Here is a 27043-nt window from a genome sequence, read left to right as displayed (position 1 = left end):
CAGGCAGATGTGTGAATGTGACCCATTTTAGTTATCAGCAGAATATGAATGCATTTTTTATGTTCTCAAGTATCCTATTTCAAGAATAATGTAATACCAACTCAGAGTTTATATTTATACTTCAGAATTTCTCTTGTTTCTCAAAGTTGGAAATGAACCAAGATGAAGTTACAATCAACCAAGAGTAGCCATCGTTTACATACCTTTCAGTCTGTGAGGAGGACCTAGAGTGATTAGGCATGACAATTTGATTTTCAAAGGTCCTGAACAACTTAAGTGGGATACCTCTCCCAGTGTAAGATGATGACAGTGAATATCACTGAATATCAATTGGTGTGCACTTGAATTTGTGTGTATGTATATATATCATATAATAAACATATGTTGTAGGAAAGTTGCAGTTATGGGCAATACTGACAGTACCATTCCACTTTTTTGCATGATTAAATAGTGGATTTTACAGTGTTAGATGTTTTGGGAGCAGTCTGTGAATAAGGATTTACACTTGGATGCCAGTGATAAAAATTCATTAACAAGCACAGGTAAATCTCTAGGCTTGTTCTGTATTTTGGTACAAGCAGCAGCTGAGTTTGTGTGACATAGTAGTTAATTTTGGTTACAGTACAAGGAATGTCTGTGGCTGATTAGTCCTTTTTAAATTAGATTTGGAAAAGGAGCTTTATTGCAACTGTTTCACATTGTGAATGGAAACATTACATAAATTGTTCCTGTGAAGTATAGCCTGTCTATGTTGACATGCTAATCAGAACAGAAACAAGTCAGTCACACAAAGTGTGTTTTTAAGCTGGCATTACTGTGTCACGTACCAACAGTACCATGGCACAGCCTAAATTTGTCACTAAAAATTAGTGACTATTGTCAAGCTCTTCCTTCTAAAGCAATCTTTGAAAATTTTAGTGGATTATTAGTCAGTACATCTTTTAACTTTTCATTGATGAAGTGGATGAAGCTTTAAAGCAAGTCATTGTTGTGAAGCAGGAAAAGGATGTTGACAGGGGAGCAGAGCTTAAAAGAACTTGCTGCCTCCCAGCTCTTGTGCTATCTGCAAGGTCTTTCCCAGTCTAAGGCACCGCAGTACATACTGGTAAGTAGTTTGATCAGTCGTGTATTGTGTCAGGCCCTGGAGAAGGAGAGATCCTTGTTACCTTGTGATGAGTTATATACAGAAGGAAGAGGTGGGGAAAAGGGAAATTGGGAAAATCTCATGCAAAATTCTTACCAGAGCTGCAGACTTTGTCCCTTATCCAATTTTTACTGACATCACATGAACACCTACCAGTCCCAGTATGTGACTTAGTATAGACATGGAGCGTGTATAACAGGGTGGAGAGTTCTGTTTCACAAAAGCCTGTAATGGTACGACCAGCAAAGAATAACTGAAAGGATGGCTTAGAAACAATGTTTGTTGTAACGTGCATTGCTGTTCCCCCAGTTGTTGTTCCGTGAGTTGTTGCCGAAGTTCACCGAGTGTTTTGGTGACACTCTAAGAGAGATATAATAATATATATTTTAATATATTGGAAGAAAGGACGTGTGTATTTTTCCATTATGCTATTTTATCCTTTGTTAATAATGAATTAAACAATTCAATGAGTCAACACAATCATTCATGGATGGTTGTGTTAAAAGCGGAAGGAGTATTATTCCATTTATAGACCCCAATAGCTGAAGGCACTCAAGAAGCACTTTTTTGAATTAACAGCATATTTAAAAGCATACTAAGGCTGTGTAGTTGGCTATAGATAATGAGGGCTAAGAGAACACTTAACAACTATTATGTATTCAAGATACCCTCTTTAAATTCTCTAATCAGATAGGACAATAGAAGCTAACTTACACTATTATTGTACAGCAGTGGCCTTTTAGTTAGGTGTTTCTGATCCATTTCTGTGACACATTTTGAAATAACCCATCATACAACAAAATTTCAGACCAGAACGAAGCTAATGCTACTTCTGTCTGGAAAGGCCAATATTAAATTACATTTTTAGATCAGCAAATCAAGAGCAGACATGGATTGTTTCTGAGGATCTTTGATACACTAGCAAATCTCCTGATATGTTTATGAGAGATGTAGCCTTATAGTTTCTTTATGCATGGAAGAGGAATTAAGTGTATAGCAATAATAGTTGTTGCAAAAGGTACGAAAAAACCCAGTGATCAGAATGACTGAGTGAAGACTGGGCTGTGTACTGTCCAGCTGTACTGGGGGAAAGGGAAAAGGAAATAACAATCACTGAGTTTAATAAATAATGCAGCTTTTAGATTAGAGTAATAAAAGAAAAATTTTATAATAATATAGACAAGATGAGACACAAGCATTTTTAGCTTTTATTTATTCTTTCCCATGGGTTTGTTTGAGATTTTTTTGGTAAATAGTATTATAGAATGTACGAACTGGTTCTTAGTTGCCAAAAGCAGTAAGAGGCTTGTATTGGTTACACAGTAGAATAAATATGTATAAAGAAGAGCTGCTTTACCTGGGAAGCTAAGAGCACAATGGATTAGAGTGATGTAATCGTCACTAAGTCTCCTTGTGTGTAGTAACTTCCTTAGTTCCTATGTTATAAACTCTGATTTTTAGCTACCTGTGCACTAATACGCTATGTAGACTGGTCCTGGATACTGACTTCATTAATTTCTGCCACTGAAATTCTTATGTGATTACCCTCTTGTTGCAACGGGAGTTGTACCCTATATAGACCTCAGTAACACTGACTTCTTTGGAGCTGTCTGAAAAGCTTTATGTGAAGCTGTGAGTTTTAGGATTCCCAGAGTGAAAGTATGAAATCAGTTTTTCCATTTTATCTCAGTTACTTGCTGGGATTTTGTCCTGGAATGTAAGAGAGTGCTAAGGTGTAACTTCTGTCCTCTTCCCTTTTGTAAATCCCCAGAAATCCTGGGGAGATAATTAACAGCATGGTAAACTGGAAACTTTTTGTTTGTGGGCAAAGGTACTAAAGCCATCCGTCCTGGGAGGTGATGCATTCTAAACTCAGGTTCTTGGTAATGGTCTGTCAACAGAAGGATTCTAAAAGTTTCATCTGCTTCCTGAGACAGGAGAGAGGTATTCCCTTGTGACGCTGTTAATGGTACATCAGGGGTGTAATTTGAACTAATGGTATGATTTATTTTCTGCTGAAAATGTTCTATTTGCACAAAAGTTGCCATAGGAGATTCCAACTAGTTGTGCAAATTCTCTTAAACTTACTCAAGATCTTTGCTTTTAAGCTGCGTGTAGTGCTGGCTACACAGCGGTTACAGTTAGACCAAGAAGCTACCTTTAGCAGAAGGGATCCAAAATCCTTAAAAACTTACTGGAAACTCCTCCTGGACTTGATCCTGGTTACTACTACTTAACTACCCAAGTGTTTGAGAAATACAATTAACTTAGTCATACGTCATGTATGAGCCACTGAGTAACCTGTGTATTATCACTAGTACGTTGGTATTTCCACATACGCTCTGTAGATTAATTTATATAAATCTTGTAAATAAGAACTATACACAAAAGTTTATTTTTGAAAGTATGAAAAAAATGAGAAAAATACTTTTCACCAAATATCTTAGAACCACTAGGAGTTGAATTTTTGGAATTCTAAAAATATTCATGATTTCACATCATTTTCCTCACAGCCCTGTATTTTTTAAGAGTAATTATTTTCTCAAAATAGCTGTAGTGCTTCAACAGAGGACCTAATCAAACAGTACATTCTTAATCATGGACTGCAGAAGAAAACATTGGAGGAAGAGAAATATGAGTGGGATCTTTCAAGATCTTTTGATCTTGAAAAGTATGTTTTGGTCCACTCTGCCAGCCTGTACGGCAAGGATGAGTGGTGAATCACTCTGGGGGGATGTCTGCCACTGGTGCTCAGCTGGCACCACCATGTCCTGCCCCAGCACAGGGACCTGTAGGGATGGAGCACCTCTCCTATGAAGACAGGCTGAGGAAGCTGGGATTGTTCAGCCTGGAGAAGAGAAGGCTCCGGGGAGACCTTATAACGACCTTTCAATATCTGAAGGGTGCCTATAGAAGAGCTGGGGAGAGACTCTTTGCCAGGAAGGGTAATGATAGGACAAGGGGAAACGGTTTTAAATTGGAAGAAAAAAGATTCAGATTAGATCTCAGGAAGAAATTCTTTACTATGAGGGTGGTGAGGCACTGGCACAGGTTGCCCAGGGAAGTTGTGTCTGCCCCATCCCTGGAAGTGTTCAAGGCCAGGCTGGATGGGGCCTTGAGCAACCTGGTCTGGTGGGAGGTGTCCCTGCCCATGGCAGGGGGGTTGGAACTGGATGATCTTTGAGGTCCCTTCCAACCCAAACCATTCTATGATTCTATGACCTGCTGAGTGCGGCACAACCCGCCAGCATGCCCAGCACCCCACACCATCCTCCCTGTACCAGACCATCCTCCCAGCAGCGTGGCTGCCTCAGTTTCCCTTCTGCCACCGTGCCGTCTAAAGCTCTCCTGTGTGCCTGTAGTGAATACGCTCTACAGATATATATGCTAATATTTTTCTGATCTTTTTTAAGGAGTGAGTCTGAGGGGATTTCTGCTACTGATCTCCAAAATCCTGTATTGCTGGTCGCATGTCTGTTGTGACCAAACAAGTAGATGCTTGTATTGGAGAAAAGCAAAAAAGCACACAGACTGCTCTTAATGAGAAAATACCGGACACTGAAGAATTAAAGATGAACTCTTTTTGCATGACTGTAGTTTTTTGAAGTTCATCAGCTCCATGATATTATTAAATGGCAGTTTGAACAGACATATTAAGAACTTTACATTAAAATCCTCTTTCTTAAAAGAAAAAGAACCCAACCATTCTTTATTCTGTCATACTAGGATTTAGTATTCTAGAGGAAAACTTTGATTTTTTTTATTATTTTTTTTTTCCCCGCTAGGGCATTTATAGATTAAGTCAATGTTCTGAAGTTTATCCAGAAGATCTTATTGTAAATAATTCTGTCTTCCCCACTTATATTAATTGCAATTTAAATATTTTTATATGCCAAAATAGATGGAGCAGAAATAATCTTTTCTCAAAAAAGTAGATTTAAAAGTTCTATATTTTTCTAAAATAATCTAATAATAGTGGTTTAGGTATTAGTATTAATTTTATGTACAAATTTGAAGGCAGATTGTCAAAATATAATTAGAATGCTCTGTGCAACAAATTAAATACACTCTAGTAACATGGATGAAAAAAGCATCTGTTTTGAAGTACTTTCATTAGAAATTAGAAGACTTGAGTAGGGAAAATTAGATTTGTGTGAGATGAAATCAGAAAAAATGTAAGAATGTTAGCTTCAAAGAATAGTAAAATACCTATGGACTGTGGAACAAGCAAAGTATTGGCTAGAGTTTATAATAAATCATATAAATAAATGAAAATCTGTGATTTCTAAAAATATGTGTATATCTACTAAATATATTTGAATCATTATAGTTACAGTATTCTTAAAGCCTAATGAAAATTACTGGTTGTAATAATTCCTTCCCCTTGTTGCGTTTTGCTCAGCTGGATGAGTGCCTCTGTGCCTTCAGTTCACTCTGTAGTAGAGCAAGTTTTGAAGCATTGATGGTGTTAAATGCATCCATATTCCAATGTACACATTCCTGGTGCGAGGTGTGCTGAGAGGTCCTCTTTATCTACTAGCCTGAAAATAATACTTGCTGTTAGGTTCTCAATAGGTATATGGTCATTTAACAGCTTCCAGTTGTGGATTTTTTTGTCAGGCTGAGAGAGATAGACATCAATATAGTCAGCTATATGCTATCTTTAAAAAAGGGAAAAAAATGGGGTTTTAGTTTGTTTTGTCTTTCAGATTAGTAGTGGATGGCTGGAAAAAAGCAAGCACCTCCAAATTCTGTTAGTTAAGGGTGTGTTATTTTCTGGGAAGGTGAGAAGCATAATATTTCATGAGATTTCCAGTGCTCTCAGTCTTAACTAAATTGCATAAATTACAAGAATTATTTTTCTTCAGTATTTCCTGTATTTCCACTTCAACTGACAGCTGCAAGCAATAATCACAGAACTAGTTAATGACAGAAATTGTTTTAAACCGTTTTTTGAAAGAACTCTGGTAGCTGAATCTAAGTTGAGAATTGCTCTTATGATACCGAATGGAAAGCACACCTACTCCTTTCAATCAGTCTTACCCTTCCAAACGTATTTGACTCAGCTTTGTTGACTTACATTGCTTATAACAATGCGCGACTTCTAAAGTCTCACAAATCTTCCTGTAATGCAATATTTTTGAAATTGCATGATTCACAGATCCTGACAGCTTGAAGTATGTCAGTGTATGTCTATATATAATTGTGTGTGTGTATATGGAGGTATATCCACACATATCTGCTAAACTGATGTGTCACACCCTCCTCTTCCTGGTGGACTGTATTGCAGAAGTGCAGAAGTTTTTTTTTCCTATTATGAAAGTATAGATGTTTCTACCTCTAATCAATATTCAATCTGTATTCAGCTAAGGCTGCTAAAATATCATTTTAAGAAAGATGTCGAAATCGTAGGGCATTCTATTTAAGCTCATGTTAAAAAAAAAAAAGGAAATAAGCTTAAACTTCTGTCATTTGTTCCAAATGAACATGCATTGCAAAAGCGTTGTTTTAAATTGATTTGGTTATTTCTTTTACTTTTCTTTCTTTTTAAAACAATGGTTTTGTTACTTTTATTTGATTTTGTTCTTAATCCTGAATCCAGCTTATATACTAGAGAGTAGCTTATGTTTATGTATGCTCTCATTTGAGCAAAAAATACTGAAATCTCCACATGTATTAGTAATATTTTGGTTTCGGTTGCACCAGTGTTAATTTAAGTGATATAAGTGAGATCATACGTGGCTTAACATCTGTGTATGGGAGCTTTGCTGTCTGATTTATCTGCTGTGTTTGCTTGAGCAGCCAAAGCTGCGGAGATGAGAAGTTGGTAGGTGGGTGGTGAGGGTGGGTGGGTGGGTGGCTCCCGTTAGCAGCAGAGCCAACTAGGCAGGTTCTGCTCCAGAGAGATGGGGCTGAGAGGGAGAGAGAGGAGCTGGGTGAGAGACTGGGGAGCGCTGGGAATGCATAGGTCATCCACCACCTTCCCCATGTGATAAAAAGGGTGTTTGGGTTTTGGGAGATGTCTGTGTGTTGTTTTCTCGAATGTAAAATTGTACATGTTTATTGGGGCTCTTTCTGCTTTGAAGTCAAATGACAAGAAGTGCCCCTGCTTTACCTCACTGCTCTGGTTATGACTTTATTTCTGTTTTGAGATAAAAATCAAGGTTTAGTTCCAAAACCAGATACCACTCTCTCTCTCTTTCTTGTAGGCAGGGTGCTGCTGTGCCAGGCAAACCAGGAGGGATCTCCCGTGTACAGTGCCCCCAGTTCACTAGTATACACATCCACAAGTAAGCTAGTGTTATGGCTCTTTTGTTGTTTTGTTTTGTGACAAAAGCACATTAATGTGAAGTAAGCCCCCTAAAACTGTAAACTTTCCCAATAGCTCTTGTAAATGTGGTATTTATAAACATGTGTAAGTAATTTCAACAGGTAATTTAGTGTTTTTAGTTGCTCCTTTTTCCTCAAAGTGTATATATATATAATTTTTTTTATTTTTTTTTTATAAAAGTTGGCCTATATTGCAATGTTTTACAGAATTGGTCAAAAATTGTACAGTATCACTGACATTTTTTGGAATCCAGTACTGTTGCACACTCTGTGTTTTGTGTTGAGGATGAAGTTGTGTTTCTTTTTCCTTCCTGGCCACAACATTAATAAGCAAAAAATCTCATATCATGCTACCATTTGATTGTATCAGGAAGAAAATAGATATGAGGTCTTACAAAAGGAAAAAGACTGTGCAAATGGGTATCTTGAATTCTAAAAAGCTGCCCTAATAAAAGTAGCAAAGGCAAGCTAAAAGCATAGATGGCTATTGGCCATTTTTCTCTACAAAATCTTGGAGTAGCAATGTCTCCTGTAAAATTCTGCAGCAGAGGTGGAACTGATTCTTCTGAGAGTGTTTTAGATCATATTGGTGGTACCACTGATGCCCAGTCTGAAATCTAGTCAGATGAAGAAGCCTCTGTCTGAGCGAAACAGTAATTATTGCTGCTTGCTGAACGAGGGTGAAGAGCAGCATTTGCTATGTGTTCTTAGCAGCCCTCTGTAAAGAAAATATTTTGCATTGTCTGATTTAACATTATCAGATGTGCTGTTTATGAAGATTGTATTCAATCTAGACTGCTCTTTTAAAGCTTATCTAGACTACTAAAATAATTTCTTTTATTCATTAAAACCAGGAATGAGGTCAAAAGAGCTTCATAGTGATAATCTCTGCAGTCTTGTAACTCTCTTATGTCAAAGGCTATGAATATCATCCCTTGAGCTTTTACAGCATCAATATGGGATCTACTTTCAAATCAGGAGTCTACAAATGTGTAGTGAACTAACAAAATATATGAAGTGTTTTAAATTGGAAATGAAATAATGATATTATTCATATTATTTATACTATTTCAGTTTTCCCAAGCAATGGGTTTTTTTTAATCCTTGTAGTAACACAGAGATGAAATACTGTCTAAATCAATTGTCCCTGTAGTACATTTTTATCACACTATTCCTTTTGGACTGAAACACCAGTGTTTTGACTGAAATGCTAATCTCTGACTGAAATTCTTTTCTTAGAAAGTTATCCAAACATTTTGTTCATCTCATTGTTAGGGAGCTTCTTTTGGAGGAGAAGGGGCAGTGCTTGGTGTTCTATTTTCTGGAAATTACTGTAAATCCTTTCTTAAGTTTACCCTGTTGCTCCTATTACCTCACTGAGTTCTATCCTAGAAATTTATTTTTGGGGATGCTGTTTACATCGTACAGTATTTCCATTATTATTAAATCCCTAGATAGTCATTGTATAGCTAGCTAAGTTCTATACTTCACTGTTTCCATTATGTCTCATGAGTCAATCCCTTTGAAAAATCTTATTTTGCAGTGGTGCTCCTTGAATAATGATATCCTAACAAACACCTGTTTGTTTTCAATTATGCCAAATACATAAGTAAACAGACTTTGCTTATCTGCCTCCCACTGGGCAATGTGTAATACACAGTTTCATAAAAGAGATTGCTGGTAGCCCTTGCAGTAGAAATTGTTACACTTCTGTTGAATCTGTGTGTCTGCAAGTCATGATTTTTTTTTTTATTATGAATAGTATTTCATATTGCCAAAATGTAGTTTCCCCCACAGGGTCACAACTCCTAATAATGCAAAATCACTATGATTACAAATGATTGTAATTAGTTTTTTTATTTCTCTGTATTACAAAACTTTCAATAAAGTTGTAAAATAGTTACATTTCTATAGGAAATTCTACTAAGAAGTTAGTAGAAATGAGGCTCAAGTTTTGTCTCATTTTCTTCTTTTATTTTCAAGATCTTCTATACTCTACTTTTAATGCACATTTGTAATATTGAAATGATAACTGATAAGTCAACATTAATGTCTGGGAGACTGATACTTTTACTATTATCATTCCATGGAGACAATATTGCAGCCTTCATCTTTGAAAAATTTGTTAATTGTTTATTCTTTTACTCGCAGTATTGTAACAGTGTAATCTTTCAGAACAGCTTCCAATGTAAGAATTAAGAGCTTTTTAACTTGTACCTGTTTTAGCAGAAGGGAAAGAATCAGCTGAGATTTTTAAAGCTGTCTGAGAGGTTTGGAGTTCTTTAAATGCTAATGGCATTTAGGAATTCTCAGATACTTGGAAGAGGATAGTCCCCATTTTTAGAAATGTTGTTGTCTTTAACTTGACTGTTTGTGTTTTGACCCCGAGTTACATTCTATAAGAAATGAAGGACAGAAACATGGTTGTAAAATACATTTTTCTTAATTTTGCTAGCTAATTTCTTAACTTTTTAACTTTTAATTTTATTGATCACTGGTAGTCTCTGGTGACAGTATACTTCTACCACGTTTTTTTTGGATAGTCAGAAAGAAGAGTGCAATTGTTGGAGCTACTCTTTCCCTTCTGATGTTTTATGTCCCCAGGATATATTTTATGTATCACATTGTACATTTCCCAGTACAGTGATTAGTTACACCTCTGAATATGTCAGGAGATGGAAACATGGCGCTGCTTCCTTCCATCACTTCTGGCCCTTTGCATAATACAGAAAGAAATGAGCTGTTTCTTTTGCAAGCAGTGGAACAAATCAGTAGCAATAGTCTCTCATGCCTCATCTGTTCTCTTATGCTGAAGCAGAAGATGGGGCCTGGATCAGTTTTTCATTTGCACATCTATTCTGGGAATAAATAATTTATTATGTAGAAAGCATAGTTTCAGCATGCAAATGTGTTCACGTCCCTTGGTGGGACAGATTCTTTGTCTTATTGAGACAATCAAAGTAAGGAAGTTCATGGTCTCATGTTGGTTGCTGTAAATTCCCATAGCTCTGACATCTTGAGGACATAGCTAATACAACTGATTGCAGTTAAATTGTTCATCATTATCCTAATGCAGATTGTAGACAAGATTGGAAGGAGACACATCCAGAAAGTAAAGATTAGAGTACACCAAGTCCCAGTGAGTAATCAGCACTCACTGGAAGCTTCCAGGAGGCCCATGGTATCTCACTGAAACTTAGTGAATCCATTTGGTGCACATAACTGACCATGTCTTTTTGCCCCCACTTCTTTAGACTAGTTGCTTCCACAGGAAATTGTAAAATCCCGAAGAAATTTCTATCTACTGTTAAAATAAGAAATGTACCTGGAAAAATTTTGGAACTTTTCCAAATTGAAGCCACTTGAGAATAGGATTCATGAGAATATTAAGACCCTGCTGGAGAAAAGGAAGATTCAAAAAAGAAGAAAAATGTATCTGTATCACTGTTCCAAAGGACAGTCGTATAGCTGGGTATGTATGGTTAAAACAGGCAAAAATACTAACCTGAATTAATGCAAGGACTTTTAAAAACTGTTTAGTGCTTATTTTCCCCGTTTTTCTATAATGTAGAAGTACCTGAAAATGTGAATGAAATAGAAGTTAATGGGAGCCAAAACATGGGACGGAAGGAAGGAAGACATGAGGTTGTAGAATCCTAGAATGAGTCAGGTTGGAAGGGCCGGGTTGCACAGGGCACCTTCAAGGATGGAGACTGCGATGACCTTTCTGGGTCACCTGTTCCAATGCTTGAATGTCCTAACAGTGGAACCCTCACTTCAAGTTACCTTTGTTGTCTCTTCTCTTCCCACTGTGTGCCTCTGTGAAGAGCCTGGCTCTGTTTCCTCGATAATCTCCCCTGCCCTTTCATGGCAGGGATTGAAAAAGGAGAAGAACCTGCCAGTTGAGAACTTCTACGCTTCGCTGGTGTAGCAAGGCAGCCAACCTAAAGATGGGCATCACATTTGTCAGAAATTTACAGTTGTGCATACCCAGGTCCTATAGAAGGCATTAGGAGAGAGATTACAGATTTTAATGCAAGTTCCATGGCAGCAAAATATTTTTCATTCTCTAAATCAAAGCTTTGATCTTTGTAATGTTTAGGTTTTGTTTTAGCTCCAAGTAAAAATAAAGATACTTGAGTTATCAGGCATGTAACTACTAGTAGATTTTTTTGGAGCATGCATTAAAAGGGCAGTTCACTGGACTGAATAGCTAACATATATGGCAAAATAGTAAATTGCTGCATGCCTTTGTTCTGAAAGATGTGCAGGTGAGCACCTATATTTCCCAAATGTTTTGCATGCCCATAAAAGAGAATTTTGCCTTGACTTCAATGAGTACATTTTAAACTGATGTCAGTTTTGGCTTACATTTTTGAAATGTTGGAGTTGTTTCATCTTCAGTAAGCATGCTTGTCAGTTCCAAAATATACATACTTTTTTCCATAAATTTTCATTTTTGATTAAAAAGTAAATCTTTCATACTGCAATAACATGATAGAATTAAAAAAAAAAATGAAAATGCACAAATATGATATTAATTTATTCTGTTTTATCAAACTAAAGGGCAAATGAAGTTGATGGCCCATTTTGTAATTGATATATCGATTACAATTTTGCAAGAAGTGGTGGTTGGAATTCAGCAAAAATGATTGAGGTGGTACAAATGCTTATAAATCTGTCCCACATTGTTCTTGTTCTTTAATTGTAATTGTCTGATAAAACTTCATCAGTTTCTGTAATTAACCTAATGGTCTAAATGAATTTCCAGATCACTGGTTATTCATTTCAATATAGAAAATGCCATTACATTGAGTTTAATTAATACAAAGTAAGTTCACAGGCCATTGTATCATTAGAATAGAATTTTACTGGTTTAACTGTTTCAATTATGAATATTTTTTCCTCTTGTTTGTCCCATTTATGGACCTGAATGTTCATTCTCTATGTATACTAAAGTAATATAAACCCTTTATAATTAAAATATTTAAAAGCCAATGCTCTTCAAGTTCCCATCCTCAAAATATCAGTGTAGGTATTTTTTTATTTATCATTTCAACTATTTTTAAACAGAATTCAGTCAGTGCCAAATTCGTAATCCCAAGATATGCCCTAGAACATCTTATTTGTCTTGATATTCCTTTCACAGAAGTACATATGACAGATAAGCACTCACCAGAGAATACTTTTGCTTTGCGTCAGACAGATATTAAAACAATAAACTATGTTGCCCTGGGATTTTAGCTTATGAGCAACCAGAAAACAACAAGGCAAAGATGAGATGTTTTTGAAAGGTGGGAAGGCAGTTCTTTTAGAAAATTCCCTGGAAACCTTTGGTCCTGTAATTTTTTTGACAAGAAATATTTTTGATGCTTAAGTTTTTTTGAAGCATATCAGGAAAATATATTTCATTACTTCCGAGCAGGCATTAGAAATGTTCCTAAATTATCCTAATAATCCTAGTGATCTAAAGTCATGTGTTATATGCTAGGAGAAAAGAAAAATCTATAGCAGAAGCTTAAAGTATTACACATTATATAGGAATTTTGATTCTTATATATGGTCTCTATTAAAAACTTACCAGCATTTATGTATTATAGACACATCTATAATCTTTTTAAAAGATTTTTTTTTCCTGTGGATGTTTTGTATTGATTCATAGGTGAAGGATAGCTCAGGATTTTGTTTATATGCCTGGAATAAATAAGGAAAATCATTAATACTAAGTATAAATAGCACATTTCATGGTAGAATTTAGTCCATATGAGGACTCATTGCACTACAGAAGTGAAAATTAAGTAAAATCTGTATTGAATGTGCCTGTTGAATGTTCTCACTTAGAAGGAGGCTACTTTGCTTAGGAATATTAGTAAACTACCTAAAAAAAAATGCTGTATGAAACTATTTTCATGTTTCTCTTTTCAGTGAAGGCATTCCAAGTTTTATTTTTCTGTGGCATTACTAATGGATTGAAGTAAGACCTCTGACCTCTTACATTCTGGGATATTTCCAGTACCAAGGAGATTACATGGGGAAAATAAACATTTTCAAAAGGTGATTTCAGGTGTGCTTCTGAGCAGAATAATTATTGAAAACATGCCGGTTAGAAACCTTGTTTCGGTTGATTTTGTCAAGTTTAATCTGTTGCACACATGTAATTACCTGAAAATTATATTGTAATGATGATAGTCTTCTCATAGCATTATCCTGAGACTCCAAGCAGCTGAAGTGTAGGTGCTCCTGCCATTTGGTAAATCCTTTTCTGTTTTATATGTAAAACATGATCGACCGTTATTCAATCAAATGGACATATACATTATTGTAATGGCATCAGTGATTAATTTGTTCTGATTTTATTGTTGTAGTTTTTCTTCATTTATTTGTTGTGATTTTTCTGTTGCTGATAAGGGAGAGATTGTTTTGTAAGCTTGCCATTTTTAACTGATATATGGGTCAGGAGCAGTTTAAAGAATGAACTTTCATATGGTATAAATAATTTGCCTGTGCTACTCTGTTTGCAAATTAAATGTAAAAAGGTTTCTGCAAACTAAATTTTTAATTGGTCTATTTTCTCTTAACCTAAAATGAAATGGCTGGTCACTTCATCACAATTAAAATACACATTAGTAGATTCCATTTATGTCTTTGCCATTTTGTCTGCTTCTTATTGCTTCACAGAAAAATGGTGGAGCTCCCCTGCAAAGGAGTTCTGTGCTTAAGCCTTTGCATGACTGAGATTCATATTGCCCAAAGGGGAATGTCCATACATTTGAATAGACCAACTGCATGTGTCATTTCCAGGATACAAAACTTTCATTACTGAACATACAGGATTCAAACTGTATTTTTAGTTTGCTTTCTGGATTAATTAACTGCCTTTATTTAGAAAGTAGAAAGAATCACTTGGTAGTAACCCAGGAATAATGTGAAAAGTGCTCTTCCTTTTCTGCATGTTAAAATACAGTCAGTTGACATGGAAGTTGAAACAAAGAAGATACAATAAGTCGAAAGGGAAGTTTACTAATGGCTTTCCATTATTTCGTTATTTTTTTCCCCATATATAAAAAGGAGAGGAATATAAGGTTGAAAAATCATGTATCATTTCCAGAGAAAAATATTGATGTCATCTCTTGTTGAAATGCCTTTGGAGGTTTTTAAACACTGTTTTGGCCCATGGTACCAGAGGCCGTGTTTTGAACAAAGTTAAAAAAATGTGAGTGCAGGGTAACTCCACTGACTTCTAAGTCAGATAGTTATAAAGATAATACAAAATTTGAAAAAACTGAGTAAAATTATATTCATACATACTCTCTTAACTGTCCTTTTACCTTCTGTTTATCAGTATTTTAAATGGTAACTAATGTAATCAGTAAGATGTATATAGTTGCCCAGAATCTGTAAATATGGGTTTAATTTTACCCCTGCAAATCTGTTTTTGAGTTCCTTGCTGTTTATACTCATTCTTCTGTTAAGCTGTTAAGTGATGGTGCAGTGTTTCTGAACTAGCATGCTTAATTTTTGGAAAGACAGACATGTCCTGAATTGTGTGATGCTGACTTTTTTTAATTTAAACACCATCCTACACCCGCGTAGTGGGAGATGACTGGAAATGCGCGCAGAATCTTTTTAGTAGTAAATTGTGGAGAGTGTCTTTTTCCTTTAGTTTGACCAAGGACAGTTGGGCATCTCATGCGTCTTAGTGCTTTCCTGTTAATGGAGAGATGTCACTTGGCCACTGGCAGTACTCGTGACTAACCAGTGAGTTAGGACAATAGGATTCTTTCAACTTACTCCTCTCAGTATGCAGCTTAGTAGTGAGAATTACATTTAACATTATTTTGCATCATGATTTATAATGTTATTGTAACATAGGATCCTTTGTGTAGAGTCCTATATGCAAGCTACTGGCGTTTTCTTAGCTTTGTATTCTAGGTGTTGTGTTATTTATTTTCAGTAGTTAGGCAACCACAGTTGACCATACATCTCAAGTCATTCCATCTCTCAAATGTAAAATTGTTAATTTTGTAGTTTTCAACTTAGCCTGTAAGATTCAGTTTCAAAAAAAGACTTTAGTGTCATTCTCCTTGCATTTTGTGACAGTTATTATTAAATCGTGGCTCTTAAAACCATGTTGTATACAGCAAAATTATTCAACCTGAATTTTGCAAACAGTAAGTACTTTTGAGGGATTAACATTTTTAATATCTATATGAGTCTTTGCACATGCTGTTCTTTGTTTTGACAATTTTTTTGTTACAGCTTGGATTAGGTTAACTAGCTGGGTTTTTTCCTCAATCACTTCCTGCCTAAATTGTTCCCAACCCAACAACATTCTGACAATGTTCTTTTTTACAGTTTAATAATTGCATTGAGTTTTAATCCTTCTGTCATCCAAACAGAACTTTTTGTCACCACATAATTGTCTTTCATAAACATTCCAGTTACTAAATTTTGTCATCTCTTTAGAATAGTGCTACTCTTTATCTAGTTTTCCATAACCACGTCCTTTTTACTTTGTCTCAGAAGTGGTGTTTAGCTAGACAAAAGGGAAATTTTCCATTTCCTTGGAACTTGTAAATGTCCAACAACCAGGAATACAAGACAAGTTATTGATCAGTTTCATCATCTGAATTTGAAGATTGTTCTTTAATTTAAGATCAGATGTGGCTTCTCTGATCTCTGCTGTCTCTTTTCCTTTATGGCCTAGTTGCATTGTTGTTTGTTTTTACCTACTGGGCATTTTCTTGCTTGTTAGTAATTTCTTTTGTGAAAATTTGACTATTCTTTGTACATCAACTATTTGTATTCTTTGTAACATCAACTATGCAGGACTCTATTTTGTAATTAAGTACACCATTAGTGATTTGACCACCAATTATAGCATTTTGTTATTCAAAGTTGTAGGTTGATGTAATTGTATAGTCATCTTCCCAGTTCTATCTTACCTGCCCACATTCTCCATTGATGTCTGAGGGACTCGGTTGGCTGCATATAGAGTCCTGTAGAAGAAGGATGAGATATAGTGGAATTTCTGATATGCACAGCATATCATATGCACCAAATGACTGAGTCTCAGACCAGCTGGGGTTGGAAGGAACCTCTGGGGGTCACCACACCCCCACACACACACTCAAGCAGTTTAACCTCAAGCAGGCTGCCCAGGACCACATCCAAAGAGCTTTTTAATATTTCCAAAGATGGGGACTCCACTGTTAACATGAACCAGTACTCAGTCACCCTCACATTGAAAAAACGCGGGCAAAAAAACGAGAGTTCCCAGGCTTTGGCATCAAGATTTTACTCCAAAAGTTATAAATTCCTGGTATATAATGATACTGATATACATAGAAACCAATGCTTGTTTGTTTATTAATATATTAGTGGAGATAAAACAAAGGAGGGCAGACAAAATTAATAATTCCATATATACTTAAAATAATTATAATGAAATCTAAGTTTGAATTCAGTGTGTGCAAGTCATTGTTGAAATAGTAGATAAATTTGATCTGGAAACAAATTTAAGGTAAGGGTAACCATATGGGGGGACCCAGAGGTCCCTTCCAGCTCCATACCATTGTATGATATAGCTGGAACAGTTGTCTTTCCTACAATTAACCTAATATTAAGCACACTAAATAGGAGGTTGCTTTTTACTTAAATATGCTGTGTTTTTTGACTAAATTTGATTTATATTGGTGATTTGGTGTGGAAAAATCTTACAAATCTTTTTTTAATATGTCTAAGAATGAAATAGCTGAAAACAGTGCCTTAAAGCAGCTGTCCTCTCTTTTTAGAAATATTTACATAATCTTTCAGGGTATACCTTATTATAAAAAGTTTCACCAAATTTATGTAAAATTTTGGGCTAATTTGGATTTGACTGGAAACTTAATGCAGTAGTGTTGTGTAAAGGGATTCAATTACAGTGTGCGGTGTTTTGTAAGTAACTGTCTCACATAAAAAGTTAATTAATCACAGCTGTGTCAATTTCCTTGTGCCATGTCAATTTGCAGCAAGGTAATTAATCACTAATCGCCCAGCGTGCAGCAAACTAAGGGACAATCCATGAGTCATTTATTGTTATTTTTTTCAGAATAAATGGCACACAGAGCCATGAAGAAACACATCTTGCCTTTCATAGTATTTTTATCGACAGTTTTGCATGTTGTAATAGACTGCAGCAACAAGCAGCTGTAGTTCAATGGAATATGAATATTAAAGAAACAAATGAGAGCAGATTTATAGGCCATTGCTTTTCTGTTATGTCAGTTTTGAGATTACACTGAGCAAATGAACAGTGAAAAATTACTCTTCCATGTGGAGAATGGTGATTAGACTTGTACATTAATTAGAGATTTTTGTTTTCCTTTTCAATGCATTTCAAATGAGAATGTCCTATAAGTAGCGGATTGTCCAAAATGCAGACTTATTCCTTCCTAAACAACAGGATTTAATACTGACATATATTTTTTTACAATTGTAAGGAAATAATTATTCTTCTAATTTTAAGTATCTGTTTCAAAAAATAAATAGATTGTGAACGAAAGCAGTAGAAGGGACCGGTTGTGACTATTTGACATATATGGCAAATTTCCTTTGAATTCAGTTAATTCACAACTAGATCCCTGGGGATAATCCTCTCACAAAAGTGACAGGTGAAAAATGTATTTTCATCTTGCTATTTTTAAACATTGTGAACTTTCTAAAGATTTTTTTTTTTCTGAAATTTTAAGAATCCATATATATATAATTTAAAAGCCTTTTAATGTTAAAATCTGTAGTAACAAAGCTTAAATTTTACTTGCAGTGTACTTTGGACTTGTATTTAAGTGCAAAGATCTGTACACATCCTCTTTAATGCAGTTTTTATAATGCTTTTAAAGAATGCCAACTGATACTACTCTTATGGTGAAGGGAAAACTCACTACACAGCATACATCGGGTTAAACTCCTGATTCTCTTCCCGAAATCTCAGGTGATATCATATAGATTATTCTGCTTAGCCTTTCTCAGTGTGTTAGCCATTATATCTCTTTGGTTTTAATTTATTGTCCGGTACTTCTGAAGTGTTTCCTTGATGGGAATCCTCCTAACCTATGGGAATAATGTAAATGTATCTCCCTGCCTTTCTAGCAGTTAAACTATGTTGCAGTAAATTAGCTATAAACTGATTCAAATATGATGTAGCATTAAAGTTCTTCACCATAAAACATTTGCAAACTCTTGATGAAGGACGACCTGGTAGTTTGTGCAAAGAAGGAGAGATTAGGAGTGATGAGAGGTGGATTTGTTCATCCATTTTGATGGCACACCTTTCTTGAGGCATATGGCAGTCTCATACAAATTCAAACCACAGCACAAATGCAAAGAATAATTGCCCATTAAAATGGCTGTATATTTTTATGGCTTTGATACAAAATCTGCCCCCTGTTGTTTTTTGCATCTGCTACTCTTCCATCTATCCCAAAGCTTTAAAACTTTAATACACAATATATAACCCTTAAGTATTTTTAACAGGTTCTATTCTTCCTTTTGGGAACTCAAAGTTTGTAATTTTTCATTCAGTCTTTGTTTTCTAAGGCATATGTTGAGATATGGTGCCTAGAAAGTGCACCTATCTGTCATGTTTATTCAATAAAAAATTAATAAAACCAATGCTTATATTACATATTTTGGCAGAAATTAAGGTTTGATTAAATTTCATCTGTGAACACAAAGATTAAATTCCTCTTCTTTTTCTCATGATCATATTTGTTTTTTATATAAAATCATTAGTTACTTAAATTTTCCTAATATACTAACTAATTCCAAAGGGCTTTTTATTTGCTTAAATGTTGCAATTTGCTGACCAGATTTCATGTTTTGAGATCTAAACTGAAGTTTGATGAAGGAGATAACCTGACGGTGTTTCCCTGTTTATGAAGTGTATCCAGAAGAGAGATCTTCTTGGACAATATTCATTGTAATAATTTTTATTTTCTTTTTAAATTTCATCCCCTTAAATGTAAAAAGAGAAAAATAAGTTTAAAGAAGGAATCTTGCCACTATGCTGTACCTAGAGAATTTCATTTAGGCTGTAGGACAAGATTATTTGTATACTTTTTTATAATTATGTTAAGCAAAACCAAGTACTTCCACAACATATTTTTTTTTAATACTTCATTTGTTTCAATTTGAAAATGTAAAATTGCAGCTCCACTGTAGACACTGATTTTTTTCTTGCTGCCATTGCAGTCCCATTATATTTGAATAGCTGAATGAATAACTACAGAACTGATGCGGCTGTTAGATGAGAACAGAAATTGTTTCTTTGACTTAATCTTTGATTATATGTACTTCTTAGAAAAGTCTTTCTTTTTCTTTAACCTCATATTGTCACCTTATTTCATCATTGCCTAAATGAAGAAATCTGCCTTTTCTCTATCACAGACCAGAAGAATTCCAGTCATCAAATTACTTTGATAAATTTAATGTACTTTTGCTTAGAAGTGGACTCAGATGCTTCCCTGCTGAGAGTCAAAGACATTTTCAACCCCTTTATAATAGCATTTTCACTGACTGAGTTTCAGCAGTTTGGCACTGAGGCACTAAGGAGGGTTGACCTACAAACTGCAAGTCATTAAAATCTTTAACCCTCCTGGCTAGTATATTCATTACTTTTGGGGCTGGTTAATAGCACTTAATGCTTCCTGATGGGAGAGCCCTTTTCATAAATTTTTTTTATGAAGTCCATTCTTCAGTTGTGTTCTAACAGAGCCACTTCTGCTGGTTATTTTGGGGTGAGGATATTAAAAAGTAGCAAAATAAATTCTGAGTTTATTACATATTCCTAACCATCTTATTTCTCAGGTGGGCTGAAGTAGCATAATTTTTTTTGCTGAACTCAAATTTAGGGTGACGTGATCTTGTTGATTATTTTGCCACTTACCTTAGTCTTTAATATTACCACCTGGAAATAGAAGGCGTGTTTTCTGATACTATGTTTTTTCAGACTGACCCAAGACAATTTATTCATTTGCTTAAGCAAACTCTTCTTAGCACTGTTTTGGTGGGCTTGGTTTTTATTTATTTATTTGCATGATTTTTAAAAAAGGCACAAATTAACTCTCAAATTATTGGAGCAACTTACTTCTAGAAATGACCATCTAGAAATTAGTAATTTTTCTAATGCAGGCAGACTGCAGCTAAACATTAATCTGATAACAAAAATAATCCTACTGGATTAGATTAGTTTTCCATCTTGTCCAATATCTGGTATTTGAAAAGCAGCAAAAGATGGATGCCTAAAGAAAAGTTGTAAGACTGGAACTAGTGTGTAGGTATATAGTTCTTTGAACATTGTGGTAGCTTTCTACAGTTTGAAGAGGTTTTGTAAACCAGAGGTGATTCCTTAATACTGTTTCTCTGCAGGGAAACTCTTCACTGTTTTCAGTCATAAACTTCTAACATCCACAACGTCCAGGGGCAGAAAGTTCCATAGTGGCTTAGTTAGAGGCTGTGTGAGGAGCCACCTTTTCCCATATCCACAATCTCTGCAGACTTCCTGGACAGCCTTTTTGTCAGTGAGAAGGACCAAGTAGTAATAAGACAGTAATGGACAAGTCACCATAATTACAGTATTTTCCTTCATGTGTTCAGCCAGAGACATCTACAAGTTGTGAATTTTTCATTTTCTTTTCAAATTCAAGGCTTCTTTTAAAAATTAATGCTAAAACAGATGAAATGTAGATTAAAATAAATTCTGTATTTCAGAGTTGAAAATCTTACTGGTTTACACATCGTTAGTTCATTTGCTTGCTTCTTATTAGGGCTTTGCTAAGCAGTATTTACTTCTTTTATCTATTTACGTACTGAAAAAAATTCAACAAAATGAAGCACAACTGAAGTAACCTGAGTGCCAACAGAGCTGGATTTGATTGTCTCACTGATTAATTCATTCCAAAAATACCTGTTCTAACGCTGGCCAGAAATACATGTACAAAGGAGAAATGAAGTAATGAAGTATTGGTTTAAAAAATGGCAGAGAAAGTGAAGTGGAAAGTTTCCTTTTTATTTTTCAATTAAAAAGTTTACGAAGAAAGAAGTTTTACAGATGTCTTACAGCAAAAAATCCTCTAAGTAGTACTGCATTACTGTTTGGTTTCTGATTAAAATATTTTAAGTCTTACATGGAATGGTAATTAATGTTTATACTTAGTTGCAATGCCAATATAAAAATATCTAAGTTAATTTCCTTTTTATATGTCTATTGCATCTGAATATTATCTGAATTCAAATAGATATTTCCAAAGTATGCAACCCTTGACTTTGAAGGATTAATAGATACTGTTATGAACAAAGTATACCCCTAAAATCTGAGAGGACTTTTGCTCTGTCTTTCGTTCCCTTGGTACACAATTAAGATCCAGTTAATAATCAACTTTTGAACAGAAGTAAAGCTGTGCCAGATTGGTGTAATCACTGGATAATTTAGATCACGGGAGGTCACCTGGTCTAATGTCTCAGCTCCACTCAAAGCAAGGCTGACTTCTGATGACGGATCCAATAATTATTTTTAATAATGAGTGTCTTCTAATACAATCAGAGCCACCTGCGATACTGGCATCAAAATTCCCAGTTTGCCGTCTCCTGCTTGCATACAAAGGTTTTGTGTAAAAAGATGAGCCTTCTGGTTAAAAAACTAATAATTTACTTATTTGGCGATTCCCTCATCCAGTTATAGGCACGCTTTAATATAAGCAGAACCGTGCTACTTCATTATCCTTGGTCTAAAACACTAGATTGATGGGAATGCTTTACATTCCTCTTTTGTTTGTTTTTTTTTCCTTTTTTTCTTTTTCTTCCCAGTGCCAGGATTTCCCTACCCTGCTGCGACCGCAGCTGCTGCCTACAGAGGTGCACACCTAAGGGGCCGAGGTCGCACGGTGTACAACACGTTTCGGGCAGCGGCACCCCCCCCTCCGATTCCAGCCTACGGCGGGTAAGATCAGCCTCTTTTACCTATTAGCATGACTCTCCCACTGGTTGTGTCTGTGGTGCATGCTGATGGTGTCTCAGCACGGAAACCACGCAGCGTGCGGCCAGTCCCCGCGCTGGAAGTGGTGCACCTTGCACAGAGTATTGAAAAATGACTGTAATTTGTACTGCCATGGTTGGTGGCCTTAAGCATTTCAGATGTCACATATTGTTATGTAAATGCTCTTAGAAACGGAATGCTTTGGAACAGAGAAATTGTTTCAGCTAAAGATATATTTCTGATGATTGCAAACATCTGGTTATTAAGGAGGTTGGATCAAGTTAACTTCTTTTTCTTCAAATCATCCACCGAAAGTTGTCACTGGACTTGAAGGCTTAGCGATTTTTTTTGTTTATTTATTTTTTTCAATTTTTGCAGTTTGTTTAGTTTTTGATTTTTTTTATTTTTATTTTTATTTTTTTTCCAATTTTTGCAGTTTGTTTAGTTTTTCTAGTTGACATCCTTACCACAATAGGAATCTGGGGTGCTTCTATCAGGGACATGTCTTTTTCAGTACATTTGCTTAAATAATGCTTTCACTGTCAGGGACCTATGTTTACTAAAACCGAGTAGCAAAGTAAGGAACAAAGGAGAGAAACTCATTGTAATGATTTCTAGAAACTCAACAGTCTTCTCTTATTTCATAAGATTTCAATTTTATTTTTTTTTTGTTTTTGGGGGAAAGAAGGGAGAAACAAATTCTCTTGTAGCTCTGTAAATCCTGACAGAGAAAGGTTTTGTCTGCTGCATATGATATTTAAAAGCCTTAACGTTGTCACAAGATTTTCAACTATTAAGAAATTCAGAAGTTTGGAAAGTCAGAAAACTTTGCAGATCCCAGGCCAGAATAGTATTTTGTTATAAAAAAATGTGAAGTAGATATGCCACCACCTCTCTGTGGAGCAACCAGACCTTTCTGGGAAAGGATCAGGAAGGGTTTGCAAAGTCTTTGAGTGAAGCTGATCCCTCTCTCCATGCTCACTAAAATTGTAGTCAGCAGCCCATCTACTCTCGCTATGGATATCCTGCTGGAAGGGAGCTTGCAGCACAAGACCCTGTCCTCCTACTTCATTACAGTAGAAGATGGGCGTCCTTCACTAGTTCCCTCAGTTTCTCATGAAGCCTTTGTTCTAGTAAGCCAAACGGCATGTGTTTTTCTAGGCAAGTTTGCTAATCTGGTCAGTCAGCCATTGAGCTAAATTTTTAGGGATATTTAAAACAAGCACTTTGGCTATTCCTTCGCATTGGGCAGTTACCATCTCAGAAAAGTAAGATGTTCTAAAACTGAATTTAAAAATGGTGCCACAGAATCAGGTTATCTTGTAGAAGTGTGTTTTTTTTTTCTATTTTAAGTGTTTTGTGTAGTTTAATAAGCAAAATTAATACTAAGTTGTAAGTAGAACACTTGTCACTACTGGCAGAAGACACCATGATTTTTGAAGGTTGCCTGAGTTACCTTTGGACAAGGATGATGTCCCACCAAAGTTATCCAATGTTGCCCAGACTCTCATTTAGAGTTCGTCCAGGTATTTGTACACGGCAATGAGGGGAATGAGTTTATAATGCCCTACAAGAGCTGATCTCAATCTGAATATCACAGCTACAAAATGGATACTGCATATAAAGAAAGTGGACTCTCTGTCTCTACTTAGTTTAGAAAGAAATTCTTAAATTTAACATAGTGTGCAATATATAGTAAGATAATTGCCAGCTTCATGATGTCATGAACATAATATCTTAGTTTAATACCAAGTCATAAATTTATATAAGAAAATGATTACCAGGTACATGTGATACCCTATTTTTGCATTGGGTAATACTTTTTTTGTTAGTATTTGAAAAACGAGTAAATACTTTCAGACCAGTAAGTAACTTAAATTTGCTTTAATTTAAGGGGCCACATGTGGGTGCTCTGTGTGTGTATGTGTGTGTTATATAAGTTTTTATAGTTTAGTTAGTACAGTGACTCAGCAGGAAGAATTAAATTTCCAAGTTAAATACATATATATTCTCATGTAATTGCACTGCTTACTTTCAGCATCTTTAGGTAGTAAGTTAGATGTATAAGCTTTGTGAACTCCTGTTGTAAGTTAATAGAGAAGTAAGGTTCAGCAGCGTTTTGAAACTGGGTTACAAGCGGTCTGGTCAGCACTTTTTCATTCTTCTGTAGGATGGTTTCACAGTTAGGTTGGACATATCCTGCCTGTTACCTTCATGACCTGTCCTTAAAGCTGACTTCAGAGGGAGCCATGCATTAGTCATATCTTACTGTTTTGATGACTTCCAGCTGTCTGAGATGAACCCTTGGTAATCTAGGGCTCACCTTGCCAGTCACAATTTGACTCTGCAAAAGTTCTCAATTAGTAAGCTTTGTCTTAATTTAGATAGGTCTTAGTTCAGATAATAGTTGGGTTTGATTTTCTCCATCCAACTATGCTTCATAACAAGGCACTGCTTTCCAATGCACAAAACAAATTTCAAACTGTTGTAATGGATAGATCAGTGCAGAAATAACACAAGCCTCTGTTGCACTAAGCCATAGTTAGATTAATAAAGCTTTATTCTGAAATAATTTCTTTGGCCTAGCGTATTAGATTTGGTATTAACTTCACTGATACAATAGTACAATTCGGAGTTTCTTTACAATGTTCTGTTCTCTGCTTCATCCATTATGTGCTCTGACCTATCAAAGGCACAAAAAAGAATTTTCATCAGAAAAAAAATCCTTAATCAATGAAAGTAAATAATAAGAATGTGTTTTCAGTCACAATGGGAGTAGGAGTCAAGGAAAATTAAAGAGATAATAAGAGATCACAGAGAATAGTTCAACTTACAGTAGGAAGCAAACAACTTGGAATATTATTTGTTGATAACAAAAATGGAAAAAGCTTTGAATGCTATTTTTCAATTCATTTAGTAGCAATTTCTCATTTGTCACTCAATGAAGGAGCCAAGCCAACAGTTTCAAACTGAAATATTTTCAATCATTAAAAAAAAGGACATCTATTTTGTATATTGACAGATATAATTTTAATTATAAATTTACATTAGAAAAATATACTTTTCTTTTTAAAAAAGAACCCACATGTAAGTGGGTGTAAAACGTACGTGTAAGATATAAAACTGAAGTTTGAAACAGCCTTTTTAATTTTATTTTATTCTTTCAATTTTATTTTATTATTACTGAAATAAAATATAATACTTGATCTGAAATAATTTTATTCAGACTTACTTGTTTATATTATTTTGGAACTGAAACTAAATCATTATGCTTAAAATTTGGAAATCAACTGTAAAGTGAAGAACATGTGTTTCTCAGACTAGTCTGACGTGCTGCTTACCAGTGTTTATCTCAGCAGCACTGTCTCAGGATTCCCTGCTCTGAAACAAAAGCCTTCCCAGTCTCCCTTGAATCTGTTGTTATTCTTGTTCACATGTGTCCTGTTTGATATTGACCGTGACCTTTTCTTAGAAACTGTTTACCAACAAAGTTAAGAAATGGCAACAAGTCCCAGACCGTAAGGAAATCTAGAAGATCTTGTGATCATTAGGCAAAACAAGTTGGTGCGAGTCATACAAAATGCTCTCATCTGCTGTTCCTGGGAAGCAGCAAATACGGCACACTTCGCTAAGTCTGCGGAAAATTGTTGATTCTAGCCACATTTGAGGCCATTGTTTTCTTATGAATCAAAGAACAGCACAGATGTTTTAATATGTGTCATTTAAAAATGAAATCAGTGTTCATGAGACATATAGCACTACATAAATAATTAATGGAACCTTTCCTTGTGAGTGAGGCATTTCACTAATTCCTTGAGATAGCATCTTGTTCATTAGCTCATGGAAAATTCTTCCTTTTTTAGCATCTGTGGCATCATTTCTAATGCCTTGAAATATTACAATGTGCAGCTTACTCATAACCTGGTGTGTATAATTCATTTATGTACCATAAAAACCTACTGAAACTGCAATGAGGGAGTAAAGCTTCATTTTTGTGAGAAAACTGAATGCTGAAATTTGAAGCGTTTGGAGATCTACATTGCACGTAGAGCTTAGCTTCAACACTGTCCTTCAGGAGGAAGAGAAGCAGGCGATGGTCGTGTTGTGTGTGGCATGAGAGGTGCATGGAGTTAAAAGCATGTTGGTATGGGAGGATGTAGCTGTGGAGCTCTGAGCTATTGCTCGCTTATCTGAGGGGGCTCCTGGGAACTTCACAGCAAGATTGGTGACTTGGTTGAGGAGCAAAGCAGTTACTATTTTTAGCTGACTAAATTCCTTTCATACCTTCTTTCTTGGGACAGTTTCCATGAGGGAGGATTTGAGGTTACTGCTTCTTTGACCTTTCTTGCAGGCTTCTCTCTGGGTATTAGATAGTGTTTTGTGCAAAATAATTTTTAAACTAAAAAAACCCCACAAACCAGTAAGAAACAGAAATATAAAAACAAAAGTAATCTTGGCTTGACCTGTGTTTTTCTAGGATTCTCTATTTTATTGACACAGTGCCTACTAGTAGTGTAAGCAATATCCTAATAAAGCAGAAGCTGCATGTAAAT

At 35.4% G+C, this 27043-nt stretch overlaps 1 protein-coding gene across 38 annotated transcripts in view; it reads left to right on the top strand.

Moving 5' to 3' along the window:
- The window catches only part of RBFOX1 (RNA binding protein, fox-1 homolog (C. elegans) 1), a 1244625-nt gene that overhangs the window by 1175352 nt on the left and 42230 nt on the right, over positions 1–27043 (top strand). For 28 of the 38 annotated variants that reach the window (XM_014936478.1, XM_014936467.1, XM_014936468.1 and 25 more), the window contains 2 exons: positions 7354–7434; positions 22322–22454. In XM_014936478.1, the coding sequence (XP_014791964.1) occupies positions 7354–7434; positions 22322–22454 (214 nt within the window). The remainder of the gene's footprint in view (positions 1–7353; positions 7435–22321; positions 22455–27043) is intronic. The other 10 variants (XM_014936484.1, XM_014936479.1, XM_014936480.1 and 7 more) reach the window with 1 other exon arrangement.

Source organism: Calidris pugnax, unplaced genomic scaffold, assembly GCF_001431845.1.
Source record: "Calidris pugnax isolate Ruff unplaced genomic scaffold, ASM143184v1 scaffold17, whole genome shotgun sequence".
NCBI classification, from domain to species: domain Eukaryota; kingdom Metazoa; phylum Chordata; class Aves; order Charadriiformes; family Scolopacidae; genus Calidris; species Calidris pugnax.
This window is presented reverse-complemented; position numbering and strand designations above follow the sequence as displayed.